Source organism: Sinocyclocheilus grahami, unplaced genomic scaffold (assembly GCF_001515645.1).
Source record: "Sinocyclocheilus grahami isolate Dianchi unplaced genomic scaffold, SAMN03320097.WGS_v1.1 scaffold363.1, whole genome shotgun sequence".
Taxonomy (NCBI): Eukaryota; Metazoa; Chordata; class Actinopteri; order Cypriniformes; family Cyprinidae; genus Sinocyclocheilus; species Sinocyclocheilus grahami.
Genome location: NW_015505542.1, coordinates 282,481 through 292,565, shown reverse-complemented (window position 1 = coordinate 292,565; position 10,085 = coordinate 282,481). Strand labels below are relative to the sequence as shown.

Sequence of the window (10,085 nt, the reverse complement as noted above, 5' to 3'; positions counted from 1 at the left end):
TCCCGCTTTTCTGATTGGCTGGAGGTTCAGTCTTGGGAAGCCAGTGATTGGGCGTTGGCTGGCGACGCGGAGCTGTAGTCTGCAGTTGAAGGGCAGACAGCACTCTTCGGAGATGCGGCGTTCGGCTTAACTCAGAACACGAAACTCTCAACGGAAAATAAAAAAAACTAAAGAAATAGAAATAGATGTAAAGTTTGACGAGACTAGGTGGCGTTTCTCCTCATGGTTTTGGAGGAGCTGGCGTGTAAGCCAGAGCACGCTCAAACAGCAATGACTGAAAAGCATAGCTCAAAGCTATGACTAAAAAGCTGCATGGCTAAAAGTGATGACTTGAAAGCACATAACTAAAAAGAGCGACAAATTAAAAGCTAGACGCAAAAAGCCTGCTAAAAGCAATGATCTGATGGTGTCCTGAGTATTTAAACTGGGCTTTTGGACACATCCCAAATGGTGTTTTGACCAATTAGACACCGTCTTAGCTCGGGTTGTTGCTACATTTATAATATAGTATAAGTATAATTTTGGACATGATTTCCATAACAAGAATATGATACATTTGACAAAGAATTGATTGGAAGAAACGTTTCAAGCAAGAAGATTCAAACACACACATACTAAACATGAATATGAAGTTATTCAATAGTTATTAAAAAGACATACACAATACGTGATTAAAACATGATAGTCTAATGTGTGGGTTAGATACATAATATGGAGTTAAGCAATGGACTGATATTAGTTTATAAGCCTTTTTGAGTTCATTTAGGTGCATCTACATCTGTAAAAGACAGTTTCTGTACCATTTCTTTGAACATAAGGACATGTTCTGTGAAGACCAGAGGTTAAGAGGTCTCTCATAAGGAATCTCAGTCTGTTCTTTGTCTTCTAGGTGGGGGGAAAGTCAATCCAAAGAGCTCGTGATCGTGAGGAGCCCCAAAATTTACAATCTCCTTGGAATTGTCAATAAGTGTTCTTTTGTTTAAATGCTGTGAGCTACTCAAAGCTGCTAGTTGGTGGACTTGCTTCAGGCTTGTGGCGCCAGGACCTGATTTACGAACATCCTGTGTCTTGGACCTTTCTGTGGAATTCGGCTCCTCGTGTTTCAACCATGTTCTTGATCGAATCTTAAATGGTCTGATTCGGTCTGATACCCTACACTAACAAAATATTAAAATGGAACAACGTCACTTACATCATTCATCACCGCATCTCGTGCTCCACTGATGCACTCCTAACATTCAAATGCAAATGTTTATTTTAAATTTGACTAATATTCATTCTTTATTCACAATCTTCTTATCACAGGCAGGCACAGCACTCATTTCAGCATGTGTTCGTGTTTGTGTGTGCTGTCTGCGTCACTCATAGCACGTGCCTATATCGTGCGCTATATCGAACATTTTTTCTATCGATATCGAAGAAGGTGTACCGTCGCTAAATATCGATACCGTTTTATCGCCCAGGCCTTCTTTGTCACTTGCTTGTTCACGACACGACAAGATTTTAGAAGTCAAAATCACATAATCTGACACAGTGACTGTTGTAACCGACAAAAAAATAGTGTAGTCTGGGTTTAAGGGTGACTTTTTACTAGAAAACAAGAGAAAAATTCAGATTAAGATTTTTTTTTTCCTCTGAAAAGTTTCTAAAGTTCGTAATGAGTTTAGGAGTTTATGCTAGTTACTGAAAGTCAGATTTTGGGCAGTCAGATTTCAAAGAAAATCGTAGTGTTTGATAGGCACAGATTCCAATTTTTTTTAGCTACAGATTATAATTCCATTTAGCCAGAGGAAATCAAACATGTTTAATTTTTTGAGCCAATTTTAGATTGCATATTGTTTTCATTTGTCATGCATCTGCTGTGGGGTTTTTTGTGTTTGGAATGACTTAAAACTTGGCTTCTACTTTACATACACTCACATATACACACATGCACACACACTCATTAACACACAGTCTCTGTTTTAGCTGCCTACATAGTGTGCTTCTAATGCTAATGACTCTTCCGAATGCTAAGTAGGGTGATTATTTTGCCTTCTGTTGCCTTCTGAACAAATTACTTGCAGATAATGCATGTTTATAAGTATACTTCATAATAAATATAAATGCAATAAAAATAAAGTAACATTTAAAAATATATATTTATTTAACATAAATGTAATTTATTTAATACCAGAAAGTATGGTTAAAATCGTTAAGAAGTTAAAAATAAAATATTTAGTTTTCTGGTGATCCAGAGATGTTTAGTGTATGCCAAGTCTTTTATTTTATAATATATATTTTTATTTTTTATAAACAAAAAACAGTAACCAACATAGGATAACAAAATACACATATTTACACCCACACACACACAGACCAAAAAAAAAAAATTAAATAAATTATATATATATATATATATATTAGTGTATGCCAAATCTATTCAGATTTTAAATGCTGGTGTAGGTATAGTATAGTGTAAGTATGGTATAGTCCAGCCTTAATTTTAACCATTGTTCCCAAACTCACTTCACTGGTTCCAGGAGAAGTTAAAAAACCGAAACACAAGTCACAGTGTTCACACTCTTGCCAACCTGCGAATAGCTTATAGTTGTCTCTGCATATTAAACTGGGACATTTTAAAAGTATCAGAAAAATTACACACTTCACCTTTAAATGTGAGTCATCCTTTGTGGCCTCCTGCGCTGCTGGATATATTTACACCTAAGCTGGGCCGTTTAGTTTACTTTATATGTGTAAATGTGTTTCATTTTTACCCTTAATGAGGTCATATCCATCTGCAATGTTTGTATCCAGCTGTACAATTATATCTTATATTACCTAGTTAGCAAATATGGTTGCTTCTCAAGTTTAAAGGGTGTCTTTCTTATTAGAAAACAAGACAAAAGTACATATTAAAAAAAATTCTGTTTTGTCTGAAATGTTGCAAAACTTTGTTTCATAGTAGCATAGTTGCAATAGATGCTGTTGTTTTTTAAGCTCCGAAAGACTTTATACTTTCAAAGAGCAACAAGTCTTCTGTGTCAAAAGATCAAGAAAAAATCAACTTTTCATTACCCCTTTAAGATGTAATGTAGTCTGAAATATCGTCCATTGTGTGTGTGTTCAGGTACATCCATTACCCAGCTGCAGGCGGTCGACCCAGACGGCGAGCCCTTGATTTTCGGTGTGGTCGGGGAAGAGGCCATGCGGTACTTCGCTGTGCAGGAGACGACTGGGGTTGTGTGGCTGAGACAGCCGCTCGACAGGGAGGTGCGGAAAACCATGAGCAAATGGCAAAAGAATTGAATGACTGTCCAGCTGGAGCCGGCACTAGTGATTTAATGCTGCTGTTTGTTTGTCTGTTTGTGTTTTTGTGTCTTCAGTCCAAGTCAGAGATGCAGGTGGAGTTCTCAGTCAGTGACAGTCAAGGGGTGAGTTAGGGATCATCGATCTATCCATTTTTCCCATCCATCTGTCTCTAAGGTCTGTGTTTTTTAACTTTCCATTACCGTTCAAAAGTTTGAGGCCTGTACAATTTTTTTTGTAAAGAAATGAATACTTATATTCAGCAAGGATGCATTGAATTTTTCAGAAGTGGACAGTAAAGATATTTATAATGTTACAAAAGATTTCCATTTAAAAAAACTGTTTTCAACATTTCTTGATTTTCGGTGTGGTCGGGGAAGAGGCCATGCGGTACTTCGCTGTGCAGGAGACGACTGGGGTTGTGTGGCTGAGACAGCCGCTCGACAGGGAGGTGCGGAAAACCATGAGCAAATGGCAAAAGAATTGAATGACTGTCCAGCTGGAGCCGGCACTAGTGATTTAATGCTGCTGTTTGTTTGTCTGTTTGTGTTTTTGTGTCTTCAGTCCAAGTCAGAGATGCAGGTGGAGTTCTCAGTCAGTGACAGTCAAGGGGTGAGTTAGGGATCATCGATCTATCCATTTTTCCCATCCATCTGTCTCTAAGGTCTGTGTTTTTTAACTTTCCATTACCGTTCAAAAGTTTGAGGCCTGTACAATTTTTTTTGTAAAGAAATTAATACTTATATTCAGCAAGGATGCATTGAATTTTTCAGAAGTGGACAGTAAAGATATTTATAATGTTACAAAAGATTTCCATTTAAAAAAACTGTTTTCAACATTGATAATAATTACAAAAAAATATTTCAAATAAATGCAGCTCTTTTGAACTTTCCCCCCAAAAATCTAATAATATCAAAGCTATTCCACAAAGCTAATATTAAGAAATTAAAATATTAAGAAATGTTCCTTGAGCACCATATCACCATATCATGATGAATCATGTCTCGTTGAGTAATAGCTAAATTCAGCTTTGCATTACAGGAAGAAATTACTTTTTAAAATATTTTCAAATATAATTTTTTTTAATTGGAATGGTATTTCACAATATTACTGTTTTTACTGTATTTTTGATCAAATAAATGCAGCCTTGGTGAGCATAAGGGACTTTTACTGACTCCAAATGTTTTAATGGTTGTGTGATTTCTTAGTTAAAAAATTGGCTTGATGAACTTTTCTTTTCTAGATTTAACTTTTCTAGATTTAATGACTATAGACTAACTCGGTTTTTTAATCTATGAAATCCAACGTAGAATCAGTAGAATGTTATTTGTTATTTGATTTAATTTGATGCATTATTTGATTTAATTGGTTTTTAGGTCGTCAAGAATACAGTGAACATTCAGATCGGAGATGTAAATGACAATGCACCATCATTTCTCAACCAGCCTTATGCTGTTCAAATACCAGAGGTAATGTATAACAATTCACTTCTCAAAATCAACTCGCAGTGGCATTCACATCCTATTTTGCTTCTATAATGTGATTTATCTTCTCGTTTACTGTAATATCTTGTTTGATATGAAAATGTGTTGGGTGAGGCATTTTATTTTATTTTTATGTTATTTAATTTTGAAGTTTTATTGAAGTTTTAATTAACAAATTTGTTTTAAATATTTATTTTTTTACTTTAAAACATTTGAGATATTTCACAATAAATATATTATTTTGTTGTATTAAGATATTATTTTTTCTTGAAACAATGTACTGTACACCGATGATTTGGATGATTTCATGATGTCTTATGATAGGACTTATTCAAAGTTTGAATTCCAAATATGTTTGGAATGTGGAGAATATTTTTGAACTCTCTTTATTTCTATACATCTCTTTCTTTTTTGTCATATTCATCACCCCCAACTGAAATCAACAGACTCCCCCTTCTCTCACTCTCCTGCTCTGCTCTGTCTATCAGCACTCTTCCAACTTCAACTTATCCCTTTCTCCTTTTCCCATCATCCGTCTGGCCCGTCTCCTTCTAATCCCTGACATGAGGTAATTTGGTAGAGTAAAGTAGACATCTCTCTCTCTCCGCAGCACACACACACACACACACACCTCAGCTGATTTCTATATTGTGTGTCTATATACATCCCACACTCCTCCCCACAGCAAATCTTCAAAGCCACAGTTCTTTTTTTTCTCTTTTCAATCTGTCATTCCGAGTAAATAAAAGTAGGGGAGAGTGAGCGAGTGTGAGTGAGAGAGCTGTATTTAGCTGATGTTGTTTACTGAGGCTTGATGATTAAGCTGTCTGCAGTTAGGAGGACAGAAGAGGACCCGCATGTTTGGCCACTTACCCATAATTCTCACTCTTCATTAGTCCTGTGGAAAACTCAAAGAGATTTGGATTGTTCAGTGTAGAGTCTCTCTTACCTTTTAGGAACACTGAATTATCTTGTAAGTTGAAGCTTGTATAATTTCTTTTGAAACATGTCCAGGTCATATTTCACCACAAAGTAATGAATATGAAGCTTATTTTAGGTTCATAAATAAAACAAAAAACAAAAAAAACAAAACAAAACAAAAACAAACAACAAAAAAAATATATTTATACTGTATGTATAAATAAATATATGTATATACACTGAACAAAATTATAAACACAACACTTTTGTTTTTGCCCCCATTTTTCATGAGCTGAACTCAAAGATCTAAGACTTTTCTATGTACACAAAAGGCCTATTTCTCTCAAATATTGTTAACAAATCTGTCTAAATCTGTGTTAGTGAGCACTTCTCCTTTGCCGAGATAATCCATCCACCTCACAGGTGTGGCATATCAAGATGCTGATTAGACAGCATGATTATTGCACAGGTGTGCCTTAGGCTGGCCACAATAAAATGCCACTCTAAAATGTGCAGTTTTATCACACAGCACAATGCCACAGATGTCACTGTGTTTATATTTTTTTTTTGTATATATATATATATATATATATATATATATATATATATATATATATATATATACAGTATAAGCAGTGCATTTATTTATTTATTTATGCATTTTATTTATTTGTAATTCACATTATTCTAAATGGTGAAATTCATTTATATATTTACAAATGTTTTCATTTAATGAGTATAAATACACACTGTACGACATGATTTATACATATTTTACAATGCATTTAATTTATTTGTAATTTTCATGATTCTGCATGGTGATTTTCATTAGTGTCTTACAGAAAAAGTAGCAATTTCATTTATTCAGCATAAATAAACACCATTCAGCAAATTTAACCATAATCATTATGGTCCAACAGAGAAACAGAATATCCAAATAATTTAAGCCATGTCCAAAAGAGATGGGTCAGACAGGTCAGTCATTTTCTCTGAGGTGAATAATAACCACGAAATGTTTTTGACAGCTTAGTGAAAATTGTCTGTGTGTTCATAGAACACTAGTATTTTGCTAGTAGAGCAAAAAAGTACCATAAAAGGATCATAATACACTATATATATATATATATATATATATATATACAGTGGGTACGGAAAGTATTCAGACCCCCTTAAATGTTTCACTCTTTGTTATATTGCAGCCATTTGCTAAAATCATTTAAGTTCATTTTTTTTCCTCATTAATGTACACAGAGCACCCCATATTGACAGAAAAACACAGAATTGTTGACATTTTTGCAGATTTATTAAAAAAGAAAAACTGAAATATCACGTGGTCCTAAGTATTCAGACCCTTTGCTGTGACACTCATATATTTAACTCAGGTGCTGTCCATTTCTTCTGATCATCCTTGAGATGGTTCTACACCTTCATTTGAGTCCATCTGTGTTTGATTATACTGATTGGACTTGATTTGGAAAGCCACACACCTGTCTATATAAGACCTTACATCTCACAGTGCATGTCAGAGCAAATGAGAATCATGAGGTCAAAGGAACTGCCTGAAGAGCTCAGAGACAGAATTGTGGCAAGGCACAGATCTGGCCAAGGTTACAAAAAAATTTCTGCTGCACTTAAGGTTCCCAAGAGCACAGTGGCCTCCATTCCTTAAATGGAAGACGTTTGGGATGACCAGAACCCTTCCTAGAGCTGGCTGTCCGGCCAAACTGAGCTATCGGGGGGGAAGAGCCTTGGTGAGAGAGGTAAAGAAGAACCCAAAGATCACTGTGGCTGAGCTCCAGAGATGCAGTCGGGAGATGGGAGAAAGTTTTAGAAAGTCAACCATCACTGCAGCCCTCCACCAGTCGGGGCTTTATGGCAGAGTGGCCCGATGGAAGCCTCTCCTCAGTGCAAGACACATGAAAGCCCGCATGGAGTTGTGAGATGGTGAGAAATAAGATTCTCTGGTCTGATGAGGCCAAGATAGAACTTTTTGGCCTTAATTCTAAGCGGTATGTGTGGAGAAAACCAGGCACTGCTCATCACCTGTCCAATACAGTCCCAACAGTGAAGCATGGTGGTGGCAGCATCATGCTGTGGGGGTGTTTTTCAGCTGCAGGGACAGGACGACTGGTTGCAATTGAGGGAAAGATGAATGCGGCCAAGTACAGGGATATCCTGGACGAAAACTTTCTCCAGAGTGCTCAGGACCTCAGACTGGGCCGAAGGTTTACCTTCCAACAAGACAATGACCTTAAGCACACAGCTAAAATAACGAAGGAGTGGCTTCACAACAACTCTGTGACTGTTCTTGAATGGCCCAGCCAGAGCCCTGACTTAAACTCAATTGAGCATCTCTGGAGAGACCTAAAAATGGCTGTCCACCAACGTTTACTATCCAACCTGACAGAACTGGAGAGGCTCTGCAAGGAGGAATGGCAGAGGATTCCCAAATCCAGGTGTGAAAAACTTGTTGCCTCTTTCCCAAAAAGACTCATGGCTGTATTCGATCAAAAGGGTGCTTCTACTAAATACTGAGCAAAGGGTCTGAATACTTAGGACCATGTGATATTTCAGTTTTTCTTTTTTAATAAATCTGCAAAAATGTCAACAATTCTGTGTTTTTCTGTCAATATGGGGTGCTGTGTGTACATTAATGAGGAAAAAAAATTAACTTAAATTATTTTAGCAAATGGCTGCAATATAACAAAGAGTGAAATATTTAAGGGGGTTTGAATACTTTCCGTACCCACTGTATATATATATGTATACAGGCAGTGGTGGAAAGAGTACTGAAAAAATATACTCAAGTAAAAGTACCATTACTTTCCAAAAAAATGTAGTGCGAGTAAGAGTAAAAGTGCTTGTCCAAAAAACTACTTGAGTAAGAGTAAAAGAGTAGCCTATTTAAAAGTACTCATGAGTATTGAGTAGTGAGTACTGAGCTGTGGATTCTACCCCCTCATAATAAACACTGTACACCGCAATTTACACATTTAAAAAAAACGTTGTACATTCTGTAATTCACATTTTCTTGTTTGTCATAAAGAATGAAGAATATCTATGATCCAGCAGTTTTAATTTTGACTGCCAACTCTTTAAAATACATTAAAACAGCATGGAAACAGTATTCAGTTGAAGAAAAGATGAAAATGTTTAGAACAGGGCAAATAGAAACATCATTAGAAACTCAAAGTTCAGCATCACACACCATGATATGGGTTAAAATGAGAGCCCATTTCTCTCCAAAACAGTTTTAGCATTTTGCAATAAAGAAATAAGAATAACTAAACTTGATCATTTATGTTACAATTTTAACATAAATGCACTTCTAGAAGGATGGCATCATGCCATACCTTTTACACATTTGCTCGAATTGTTACGCTGATAATACAATTTGTAAGGAAAAATGCATTTTAAATTGCTAAGTATTTCTGGGGAAACGTTTTCAAAGGAAAAAAACACACACACACACACACAACACACACACACATGATAATACAATTTGTAAGGAAAAATGCATTTTAAATTGCTAAGTATTTCTGGGGAAACGTTTTCAAAGGAAAAAAACACACACACACACACACACACACACACACACACACACACACACATGCATGTCTATTTGCTGAGCTGCGGCGGTCTCGGTGAATCAGCAGCGTCCACAACTGAATGGAACAAAAAGTGTTGAACTTGAAAATTGTTTATGTGCGAGTGCACTTGCTAAATGAAGGCGGATTGTATAAAATGGATTAAAAAAATGTAAATAAAAAAAACGTTTATTAACGAGCTGCAGTTTTATTACATCACGCGCTGGCACAGATGCAGTATATTAATGCCATGGGTCAGGGGCGTAGATTACGTGGGGGACGTGTCCCCCCCACTTTTAATATCACGTAAATTCGTGCCCCGCACTTTTTCGGGCAAGTGTGTTCGCATAGAGGTTTTCAAGAGCCGATGTGAATAAATATAGATTTAAATTCAAAGAGACAGGATAGTCTGTGCATGATCTGATGTTTTATTCGGACCCAGATTAAGGCAAGATGAACATCGCTGAGCGCTAAACACTCTGTGCAGTGTTTGTTTCATTCATACTCGAAGCCGGAGGGCTCTTTCGCGCAGAAAGTCATACGAGGAAATTCGTGGACAAAAGCGTCCAGCTATCGCTGTATGAAAACAGTTGTTTTCACAGAAAAACAGAAACGTTTGGAAACATGAAGACATTAAACATACGATTGCGACAATATATGGTTTATTTGTGTTTGTCAAGTCATCTCCAGGTAATAAATAAAGTATATGAACAATGTAGTGCTGATTGACATAGCATTTATTACAGTATAGAAACTATTCTGCCTTATTATGTGATAAAAAAGTGTTTGTAGTATATAAACAAAT

At 36.2% G+C, this 10,085-nt stretch overlaps 1 protein-coding gene across 1 annotated transcript in view; it reads left to right on the top strand.

Annotated features, from left to right (window-relative positions):
* Positions 1 to 10,085, top strand: part of cdh23 (cadherin-related 23) — a 293,565-nt gene that overhangs the window by 77,393 nt on the left and 206,087 nt on the right. Inside the window, exons 4-6 of the mRNA XM_016230112.1 lie at positions 3,110 to 3,252; positions 3,366 to 3,413; positions 4,665 to 4,757. Of these exons, the coding sequence (XP_016085598.1) occupies positions 3,110 to 3,252; positions 3,366 to 3,413; positions 4,665 to 4,757 (284 nt within the window). The remainder of the gene's footprint in view (positions 1 to 3,109; positions 3,253 to 3,365; positions 3,414 to 4,664; positions 4,758 to 10,085) is intronic.